At 44.8% G+C, this 11,281-nt stretch overlaps 1 protein-coding gene and 1 long non-coding RNA gene across 4 annotated transcripts in view; one reads left to right on the top strand and one right to left on the bottom strand.

Moving 5' to 3' along the window:
* Positions 1 to 306: 306 nt before the first annotated feature.
* LOC119404588 (uncharacterized) lies at positions 307 to 6,033 on the bottom strand. Its single transcript, XR_005186321.2, has 2 exons — positions 5,394 to 6,033; positions 307 to 461 (listed from the first exon to the last, which is right to left on the bottom strand). It is a non-coding gene; the product is annotated as an uncharacterized LOC119404588 (long non-coding RNA).
* A 3,648-nt stretch (positions 6,034 to 9,681) lies between these two features.
* LOC119404585 (zinc finger Ran-binding domain-containing protein 2) overlaps positions 9,682 to 11,281 on the top strand; it is a 136,376-nt gene continuing 134,776 nt past the window's right edge. For 2 of the 3 annotated variants that reach the window (XM_037671135.2, XM_037671134.2), the window contains exon 1: positions 9,682 to 9,944. In XM_037671135.2, the coding sequence (XP_037527063.1) occupies positions 9,844 to 9,944 (101 nt within the window). In that variant the 5' untranslated portion in view covers positions 9,682 to 9,843. The remainder of the gene's footprint in view (positions 9,945 to 11,281) is intronic. The other variant, XM_037671137.2, reaches the window with a different exon arrangement.

The following is an 11,281-nucleotide window of genomic DNA, read 5'->3' as shown; positions in this document are numbered from 1 at the left end:
AAATGGTGTACAAAGGAAATTCGATTCTGAAAGTTTAATTATAGTGATTTTTGTTTTAAGTGAGAAAAATTTATGTTGAGCATGTGCCGCGTCCTTGGACGGCAGCTCGTAAGTCTGCTTCACTGCGCTGCGTGCTTCCTTGGGGCAAGGGAAAGATGCAACGGCCACACAAGTGGCAAGATTTTATGCTGCTTTGTGTATTTCTATGCTTTGACAAGCATCCATCGGCTTTCTGCAGTGCCACCGATCCGCCATGTTTCAGATGGTTTGTTCAGAAATATACTGTTATAGTATAATAAAAGTATATAACAAACACTGGGGATACACTTTAATTCTTTTTTGCAGCTCCCATAAACGTGACTCGCACATCCGCAGGTCGTCCTTTGGCCGCATCCCTTGGAAGCACATAAAATGAGCATTGCGAATGATGCGTCTACTGCTTCCTTGTCATACAGGAGAGCCTGTAAAAAAAAAGTGAGAGCGATAAATATATAAAAGGACAGTGCCACCTTACAATTACTGTGCTGAAGTGAGTGCCAACAAAAGCTGCACTAAGTGCAAGGTTCGTTCTTAAAAGGTGTTAAAGGGGTACTGACACGAAAAATTTCAGTTGTTTTTTTGCGTCAAATGCGAGGCCAAGCCCTCAAGAGCCTACAAACGGTAGTGCTAAGCGCAAGTGCACCCTGAAAAAGTAATTACAATATGTTTTTAAAAGCTAGTTTCGGTTCCTACTGTACCCTGATGTCACAACACTGTATGAGCTTCTCGTCACGTGCTTGCACAATATATAGTGACGTTTCTACGGCTGCTCAGCACCGTGGCTCCGTTGATGACGGACAAGCGGCCATTTTGAACGTTTCGCTGACGCACAAGTGGCCATCTTCGAAGTGTTGGTACCTGACGTCATCACAACTAGCCAGACTGCTGCGTGTGAAGTCACCAGAATTAGTACTGTAGCCTGACGTCAAGCTAGTGTCGGTGTCGGTAGGTGCGCCATGGAAAAAGTTACTTTCATATAAACATAAAATATCTGATCAGCCTTTGCTGAGCTTCACACTTGCTCAGAGGCGTCTCTGCATACAGGAGATTTGTATGGCGGAGTAAACTCGCCTTCAAAAAAAGGCGTCAGTACCCCTTTAAGCGCCGGTTACACACACAAGTCAAAAGTTAAGTATAAAGTTCGTCTTTGAATGCGGCAGTAAGTGAAGAGAAAAAAAAAACTGGGGGCAGCTACGTACTATTGGCGCGAAGACTGAGGAAACAAAGCTGGTGGCGTTCCCCTCCTCCTCACCCTCTTCTCCCTTTCCACCCATTGCTATAGTGTACTATTAAAGAATATGCTATGCCTCACCGGTCTCCCCTCCTCCTCACACTCACTTCTGTTTCCCTTCCCTTTTCCATACTATTGGGCATGAGGCCCACCACTGGAAAAGCTGGCGCCACTGTCAATGTGACAGATAGACATGATCACCAGTAGCATTGTCTGCTTAGGGAGCACCGACATGTGCTGAAAACAATATTTTTGAATAGCACCTGCGCTGCAATTTTGACTAAATGAGGAGTTCTCCCGCTTCAGCTGAGCACTTGACAACACTTGAAAGCACAGCAATATGAAAACGTGAGCTTAGTAACTTCGTAACGTACTCGTTACTATTTCCGAACTGTAACTGCTGCCGGCCAATTCGTCTGCTGAGCGCCTATTTAACGTATAGGTGCGGACGTATTCACTAAGAGAGGCAATCTTTACGATGACAGCTTTGAAATGCAGCTGTTACTTAAATTCAACAAGAAGTTGTGGAAACTTCTCCTTACAGTAATCTGTGCGGTAACTTTGTTTTCAAAAAGGAATGTGCTTCTTTCGATCAACTGTGGGTACACGTTTCTGTAGTTATTAAATTTTTCCACGAATTAGGCTGATCTTGAACACTTTCACATAAACGCTCGCAATTCTCGCGGCAATTATACAGGTTGTGATGTTTCTTTACGAAGAGCGTTGATGATAAAATCTTCTTTTGTGCACACTGCGAAAAAAGTTCGGCATATCCCTCGCCTTGTGGGAATCGGTTCCATGCAAAGCAGTCAGCGAGTAGCTGTGCGTGCTGCATTTTTTGGCTTTGAGCCAAGGAATACAAATGTAAAGCTTATTAGACTGCTTGAAAAGCAGAGCTAACACTGGAACCGCCATTAAAATTATCCCGACATGACGCCTGAATCATAGGAGTATGTAAGTATTGCTTATTGCCTTGTTATAAAATTAGATAGCCAGCACTGCAACCACAACTGACCTTGCACCGACATTACGCCTGTGTTGGGTTTTTTTTCCGAAATCAGTTTCAAGACCTGGCGTAACTCTGTGGTAGAATACCTGACTGCCACGTTGAATGCCTGGGTTTGATTTTCTGCTGGGGTCCTGATTTTTAATGTTTGAATTCGTTAGGTCAACGCTGCTGATATCGGTTTTTCTTAACGCACTCGCATTTAATTTACCAATGTCTGTTCTCGCCGTTCCTGGGTTGATATATACTGTCAGTCACCCGTGGCACATACCCGCATACTGCAGCCCGTGGTATACGAGTGTGTACCACACGTATGTAGAGGAAAGGGTTTGACGACGTATGCGAAAGGATTTTAACATTATTCATGTCATGACCAGACTATTGTGTTCGTCAAATTCTCTTACCCTCCGATGCCAGTTTTGGCCCACACTAAGTTAGAACACCAGATGTAGGTAGCTAGATAGGTAGATAAGTATACATAGAAACGTTCAAAGTGCCTTTGGTTCGCTAAGAAATGCTTCACGTTTAAAATGGCTTTACCATGTGTCACGCGAGTTAGAAGCCATCACATCTAACTGTCCAGGCGACTTTAGGTAACTATACTCTTGCCAAGGTACGATACATTTGTCCAACTTATTCTCTTTAAATCTGTACTTCACGTAAAATTGTCATTTGGGCTAGAAGTTTTATGTAAATATATAAACATCAGCTTTATAAAATTGTTACTTGGGATTCCTGCAGCAATAATGCAGTGATTAATATTTCTGACCATGAAGTAACGGCAAAAGTAACGTCCGTTACTTTTTTTCGGTAAATGTAATGGTAACACGTTAACTTTTTAAGAGGTAACGTAGGGCGGTAACGCGTTCCTTTTTTGTTAGTGTAACGGGTAACGTATTTAGTTACTTTTTCTCAGTAATGCCTACAACACTGACAATTATAGATGCTTATTTATGCTACGGCTGCGTCATCGCTTAATTGAGGCTTCATTCTCGTATGATCCATTTATTTATACAGACGGACCACTGTAAGAGTATATTTCTTTTGGTGAATTCCATTGGCAGATTCGGAGCACTTTCGGTAGCAGTTTTTCTGCTCCATTCAGAGCAAGTCCATTCCATTGGCAGATTGAGAGTGCTCCCTGTATGTTTCATTGGCAGATCTGGAGCAGCTCCCTCTACTCCGCGAAAAGCGGCGGATTCGACTGGAAGTCGCAAGCTCCCAGCGCGTGCACGCAGAGCGTGGCGTACCGCATGCGCGATGCAATGTGCTGTCTGACCGCACCCATTCTCTCCGCTCGCGCCCGTGAAGGCGAAAACGGCGCAAAACGCAAGGAATGCTAGGCGCTTGCGAAGCAAATGTGCACTAGCGGCCCCTACCATTTGGTCTGGCGGGGCCCTCGTGTTCCATTGACAGATTTCCTTCGGTTGCTCTCCGCCGGAGTGGAGTGCTCCGGCGCAGAGTTCGTCGGCCACTCTGAATCCACCAGTGGAATTCACCATTCAGAAGCGTGAAAATCTGGGCCGGTTAGTTCATGTTTAGGTGCGAGGAAACCAGCAAAACTCAAAAACAAGGACGATAGAAGAAGGCACATTCAAGCGCACACCATCGCCGGAAACGGTGTGTGCTTGAATGTGCCTTCTTCTATCGTCCTTGTTTTTGAGTTTCGCTGGTTTCCTCGCACCTAAATTCACCATTAGGGATTGCCCACATTTCATGCAAGAAGATTGTTTGGGGATGCCCCATCACGGCGACCGCTCGCAATGTGCACCCACTGTACAATTTATGTAAACAGATAGCGCCTGTAAGCAACCCTGTGCTTTCTTTTCATCCAAGATTATTATTTTGATTGTAAAAACTTCTTTCGTTTGAAAGTATCCACAGAAATGTCCGTTAGGGCTTCCACGTGATGTTTTCACAGAGCGCCGATAGCGAAACCTATGAGGAGTGCGCCGGCATTATCCTACCTAGAACGCAAGTGCGGGCATCCGATAAGAGGATGACTCCATAACTCCTCGCCTCCAATACTATACAAGACTGTTGTGCTATGCTTTACGGTCTCCGCTCCTCCTAACATTACTCCTTACCCTCACTTCCTTTCCCACCCCGTATATACTATACTATGCAAAGCTATGCTATGCTAGAACCTGCTTGGCACATATCCACTTTTTGTGGCACATACCTGTAGAGTTTTTGCTAACACCTCACGGTGGAACTTCTTTCACAAGTAACCGTCGAATGGCTTCTTTGAAGGAGTTTATTGCCTCACGAATCAACCGCCCCAAAAATTTTTAAATCCGTGCGTACGAGCGGAGTTAGAGATTTGTCGCACGCTGTAATTGCTTTCTCTCTCATCCCAACGAGCGCACTGGAAGCTAAGCAGGGGAGGGATGGCACAGGGGAAAGAAGTTACATCATCTACACGTCATGACTTGGTGCACTTTTTCTTTGTTTTCTTTTTTCCTTTCGAACGCATCGTGAGTGCATGCGCAGGCACGTGGCACGTTAACTATGCAGCTGACGATGCTCAAGTCAGCTGACAGCCCGTGAATTTGGGTATATGGCATAATTTGTAGAAAGAAGAGGGAACGATTTCTAGCTGACTTTCAGAATTAATGGTAAATTCCAGGCCTTGTGCTGCGCTATAATGTTTGGCTCGCGTGCTCTCAGGAGCCTCGACTACCGATCGGCAGTGTTTTCTAACCATGCCGAAAAGTGTGTCAGGGCCCCTTTTAAAGAACTTCGCTGTTGAAAAAAAAGGAAATAGCAGGGGGACAAGCCAGGAGAGTGCTGCCCTCACTTGTTCCTCTCCTAATTCTTTCTTTTTTGATAGTGCCAAGTCACCAAAGTATTATGGTTTGTTTAGACGATGATTGCCTAGCAGATAAATGCACACACACATACAGCAGAGGAATGAGCAATTATGATAGAGTTAAACAGAGTGACTGTTAATATGAGGCTGCTAGAAACCTGCTTTCACTTGTGGAGCTGACGTTCAGCCTTCATTTCTGTGGTTGGTGCATGAAGACTAGGACTGTGTTTTGTTCTATCTAGCACAATTGAGCAACCTTGTACCAGTGCATGCACGTGGCCCTGTTTACATGAAAGTGTGTTCACCTTTGCAGCTCGCAGATGTTGAACAGCTGATGGTGGAAGGAGAATGCCAATATCTTCCTTGTACATTTCAAAACAATTCTTGAACATGTAATTCCCGTCCAGAAGTGTTGCGTCCTTTAGTCATCCTACCGTGTTGCTCCTGAAATGCCAATAAAAAGTACAATGTGAAAATTTGCTCTGGTGTCTCTAATTAAAGACATTATTCAGACTGCATGTTCAGACTCCAAAACTTTCATATTGACCAAGCATATTCACTGAACCAAGTGTGCAAGGTGCATTTCAGTCCATAATCAGAACAGGCATTCCAACTATTTCTCAAGGTCGTGAATTAAAACCGTGATTTGTGTTAAATTTGACAACAGCAGCATGCTTGGGCACATAGTGCATGTTGATGTTGGGCAGCAGCTCGTTATGCGCAGTTTTTAGCAAATCTTTAACATTAATTTTTATGCACATGGCTGTTCAGCGACAGCGACCATACGTAGTAGTGTAATAGGGTTTCACTGGAGAACAACGGATGCCTCACAGCGGTGGGGCTGCAGATGTTTACACCCAGCCACTTTTGTGATGTGCAGAATGCTGAAACGAGCAATACATTTGTTTTCTCAACAATGCCTGTGCATTGATTGATTGTGCCACTTAAAGGGACTGACAACCAATTTTTAGGGCACCTATCTTCTTTAGCGCAATGGAAAGCTAACTGGTCAGATTGTCTAGCCATGGAATGGTAACGTGGAAAACGCCGTGAAACATTTTTAATCAGAATTTTCTATCTGCGGCGAATATGAACTCTTAAACAAACTTGACAACACATGCTGCAAACAATGAATCCGAGAGCGGTTTGTGTTTTAGCGCGAAGCTTTACTGCTCATGCGTGCACTCTGCGCGCATGCGCCGCGGCTGGACATGGGCCACTGGCGGCTGCGAAGGCAGCGCCGCTTCTCACCATGCAACTTCTTTTACCTCGTAGGCAGCACAGAACTGAGCGGGGATAGATAATAATATGCATACTCTAACTTTGAGGACCAATTATGGCGTGCATGACAGCATCACACTACGTATACGTACAGAAAAGTGACCGACTTCATAATCCAGCTTCAAGGCTCTTCCGCTAGGCTGCGCAACATAGCGGTTTTTGTTACTTTTAAGCACAATTTAAAAATATAAATCCTATTCGCAACGCGAAAAGGATGCTGGAATCTGTCACTATATTTCACGGTCTTTTCATTTTTACCAGGATCTAATAGCACGTTCTGCCCAGTTGTCGGTCCCTTTGAAGGCCCCCTGACAACACAACTTCAAAGCCAAAATCTTCTGTGTTCCATTCTCCCGCATACATAGGTAACTCAACCATGTATTACTGATGAACATAGTCTTAAACGCATTTTAATATGGTCTCAAAGGAAGCGCAAGTGCCCGAATTGGTGACAACTTGTGACCTCATTATCAGTATGATGCATTTAGTGGCTACTCAGGCTCACTGGTAATTCACCTGTTCTACGAGCATAGTCGACATCAATGACGGACAAGCTTGCAGGGCGCACAACGAGGGCTATCGTCATTCACCTCTCTTGCTTTATTCTTGGGCTGCTTTCTAGGTGCTTCTGGATGCTTACGCCAGTGGTATTTTAAACATTGCAAGATATAAACAAACATTCAAATAGTGGTGAGGTTTTTTTTGTTCCCAAGGGGGGCTGTGAAATGGGTGCCCTGCCGGCAGCTGTACTTTAGTAAACAAAATTCGGCAGAAGCTCCCTCGTCAAGTCACCTGCTCAAGAAACTCAACCACCTGAACGGAATGGAGTCACTATTTTACTTCTCATGCTGGTAATAAATTGCTTGTATCTAAAAAAAAGGATTTGGGAAAGTTTCCAAGTCACTGTGGTATGTGCGTAAGGTGATTATGACAGTGTACAGCTTCATATTCGTTGTGTGACTGTCAGCTGATTATCTTGGAATATCTCTGCTAGGTACACAACAGTGAAGTTGCTAAACGAAGTTTGCCACCTAAACATGCGGAATGAAAATAATGCTTATGGAGATTAGACGCAGCAGTCTCTAATACAACATATGTGTCACTGCTGCTGGCCCTGGAACAACTGTAAAATAAGCATTACAACAGCTGTAACTTGCAACAGTATAGTATAATAACAGTAATAGTCATGGAACTTTTATTTGGCAGCGAGCATCGCCTGCCTGTGTTACAACATGCTCCGTGTTGACATGAGCTGCGTGACAGTGTGTATTGCAAATTTTTTTTTTTTTCTCTGACACCATTGATGCCCTAGCAGAGCTGTGCGCCACAAATCTAGCAGGTGGTGACTTGTAAAGCTGACACATCGTGCAAGGCTTGTAAGCCATCTGGCAAGCGGAGTTGCTTCAGCTCATTGCTGCAGTGGGCATCTTGCTCTCACTATCCACTCAACCTTCAAAATTGGATAGCACAAGATTGAACAGGTCCTGTGCATCTGTGTTCCTTCTAAGTCTTGTTCGATTTCCCATTATGCAATTTTGAAGATTATGAGCCAACTAGCCTATCAACGTATTTTGTTTGTTATCCACCCAACGCTCGCAGGATCCAAGTGTCTGCGGCTGTAGCTTCGCCCCTGGAGACACAAACACTTTGCCCGAGTTTAGGCTGATCGGTGATCGTTCCCATATACCTTTTGTTTGTCCGCATGCTTTTGGAGATGGTCACCGTACAAGAGAATATAATAAGAACAGCTGGTAGTGTGGCGGCACATTGCAGAGCACATCTTCCACACACTTGGTCTCTGTTGCCTGACGGCGCGTGCTCGATGGAGCTTGACCTGTCGAGTGCGCGTGACGGTTGGCTGTTTGACAAGTTGAGGAGGCAAAGCAGGGTCGAGGAGGGTGTCACTATAATTGCTTGCAGCTGCCTTGGTATGCTGTGCGTGGCTCAATTCATGGCGCAAATGATTTGATGATGATGTAGAATAAATTCTTACAAAAAATTTAAAAGAAAGTTTCAGGGTCCCTTCAAAGTCAAGTTTACTTGGCTCTTATCCTATTCGAAATTACCTTCGTGAATACATTGGCGTTTTTCCAACTCTCTGTTACATTCGAATTTTTGCATCTTGCCGTATGACCGTGTGCGGTACGGCGTCACTCTCTGCGTACCTTTGCAAAACAAGGCGGCTGAATGAACGGCTTGGGCACTCCGGACAAGCGTGATTCATACTGTAAGACATGTTTCGGTACATAAAACTAGTACAAGTAATGGCGAAGTTAACGAAACATCGCCCTGCGCACTGTTAGAATAAAATGATAAGTCGTTCTTTAGCTGTTTCTTGTTTACAAGTACCAGGTTTTCAAACGCCCCAGTCGGCCAACAGGATTATTCATTACCGCAGTACAACGAATCTAAGAACTTGCCTAGGATTAACGATAAGGGAGTGCCCTTACTACTAGATGACGATATAATATCAGTAGTGGTTATCACTTACGCAATGCCGAACATTGGACGAGTTGGTGCAAGTTAATCATGTCGAACTGTAGCGGCTGTAGTGCATGAAAACACACGATCGGTTCTTTCGCAGAAAACTTTTTTCTGCTCGCGCAGCGATCGTGGATGAGCCTCTTGTGCCGCAGTTCGAAATGTTTATCACGCTCCGTATCCACAACGTAAGAACGGCAACATAGCTATATGATCACGCTCTCTGATATGTAAATGTAACAGGTACGCTGACATTTCAGACTAGCGAAGCAGAACTCGAAATAACAGAGATCGCTACTTACTTGTTGTGGCAAGGCAGCGCATTGCAGCACCTTCGCTCTGTTTCGCCCTCGACGTCCGTCAATCAAGCAAAGGCAGTACTAGACGTTCTCTGAGGCAGTCACGACGAAGTCGCTACGGGACACCGGTTCACGGACTACGCTGTCGAAACGAAAACTGCACGACTCGCGGTCATCGTCGTCGGTACAGAGACAAGAGACGAACGCGCGAACATACACGCACACGTGGAACAGATGGAAAGCCGACACCGGTCGGCGAAGCGAAGCGGAGTTCCAGAAAGCTCCGCCAAGATGTGACGGCGCCACCATCGAAAATCCCTAGAGATTCTCTCCCTAGGTACCTAGCTTTCGAACACAAAAGGATTTTGTCGCTGGCACAGGGTAGCCACCATGAAATGTGCTTACGCCGCTAACATTGGGCGATGTTTTGGTGGCTTTTTAGTCTCGTGCGCCTTTTATTCTGCACCAGCGCTGTCAGCGCCACTCCAGAACTTGCGGAGGGCGCAGTCATGGCGCAGTTTCCCGGATTTCCCTTCTCTAGTATTTTGAAGTGTTGCCGCAGCCGCAGGCTCACAGCAGTCGCAGCAGTCTTCTCGTTTCGGCAACATTTAAATGCAAGTTAAGTGTAGCCACCAGCGTGGATACCAATTTTAAGTTATTCTGCAAAGAATATTGAAGGCAGCTTGTGAACATCATGCGTAGCGACGATGACAGATACGGTGACAAGCCTCGGTCGTCAAGCCACTCGAAAAAGTTCCGCATGAACGAAGGAGATTGGCTCTGCGCTGATCCGCAGTAAGTGGCTCGTAGTTGATGCTCTTTAGGTTTCCCTGTTACTTATTGCGCACCACTTTCAGGACGAAGACTGAACCACACGAACACAAGTACACAAGTACCCTTATAGGTCTCCCACTACAATGCCAAAACTAGGACGCTGTGAGGCAGGGGCAGCCTAGGAGGAGCCGCCAACTTGTGTTTTAATGGTCTGGTTTCATAAAAAAACATACATGCAGTACACTAAGTGGTGGATTCATTGCATAAGTGGCCTGTTTTGACTGCGAGCTTCGTTGGAGGGAAATCAATGTGTGGTGGATCTTTCAAGCAGCTCTCACGTGTAGGCTGTGTTTTTATCGGGAGAAACTGATATACAAAAATTTTGCGTTTCTGTTAACAATTAGCCATGTGTTGCATACTACAGTATGGGCTTAGGCTGCTCACTGTGCCTTACAATGTGCCTTGCAATGTGCCTTCAACGGTGAAGGAGGTAGCCAGTGCACTTGCAGACTTGTCGGATAGGCTCGACAAGCAACACGCTGAATTAAAGAAGGACATAACTAAGGTCATAGAAAAAGAGATTGCCTATGTCCGGAAGGGCATGGAATTCATTAACGAAAACTTTGAGATGTTCAAGACAGAAATCGCAGAAGTAAGGAAAGAGCTTGTTGAAACCAGGACTAAGAACAAAAAAATTGAGAAAGAGAACGCTCGTCTTTTCAATGACCTGATGGAAATGAAAAAAAAAAGAGTTAGTTGACTTGCAGCAGCACAGTCGCAAGAACAATCTTGAAGTTAAAGGCATCCCAGTCGCGCCAGGTGAAAGCCTTGTCTTTACCATGAAGAAAGTTGCTGTCTGCGTCGAATCCGAAATTCAGGATTCAGACATAGAAGTAATTCATCGTGTTCAGACAAAGTATAAGGCCAAACAAAACATTGTGGTTAGGTTTGCATCTCGCAAAGTCAGAGAGAGGGTCCTGAAAGCAGCTAAAAAACACAGACTAAACACGTCGACCGTGGGTTTGAAAGAGAACCTACCTATCTTCATTAATGAGCATTTGTATTCAGCAAACAAAGTACTTCTGAGCAAAGCACCAAATGCAAAGCGGGAACATTAATGGAAGTTCACTTGGGTATCCGATGGGAAGATACTCATGTGCAAAACAGAAAAATTTGCGTGTAGTTCATGTGACATGTGCCAGAGACCTTGCTCAGGTACAGTAAGCGTGAGGGAAAAAAAATAAAAAAAGGAATGACGGATTTCGCTCATTTTGAAGCAACACGCCAAGGGCATGGTTTCTTATCACTGATTCACTGCAACCTGCGCAGTATTACTAAAAACCTAGACTTTTAAGCTA

The sequence above is a fragment of the Rhipicephalus sanguineus genome, chromosome 9, assembly GCF_013339695.2.
Source record: "Rhipicephalus sanguineus isolate Rsan-2018 chromosome 9, BIME_Rsan_1.4, whole genome shotgun sequence".
Taxonomy (NCBI): domain Eukaryota; kingdom Metazoa; phylum Arthropoda; class Arachnida; order Ixodida; family Ixodidae; genus Rhipicephalus; species Rhipicephalus sanguineus.
The sequence above is the reverse complement of the archived record's forward strand: the minus strand, read 5'-3'. Positions and strand labels throughout refer to the sequence as shown.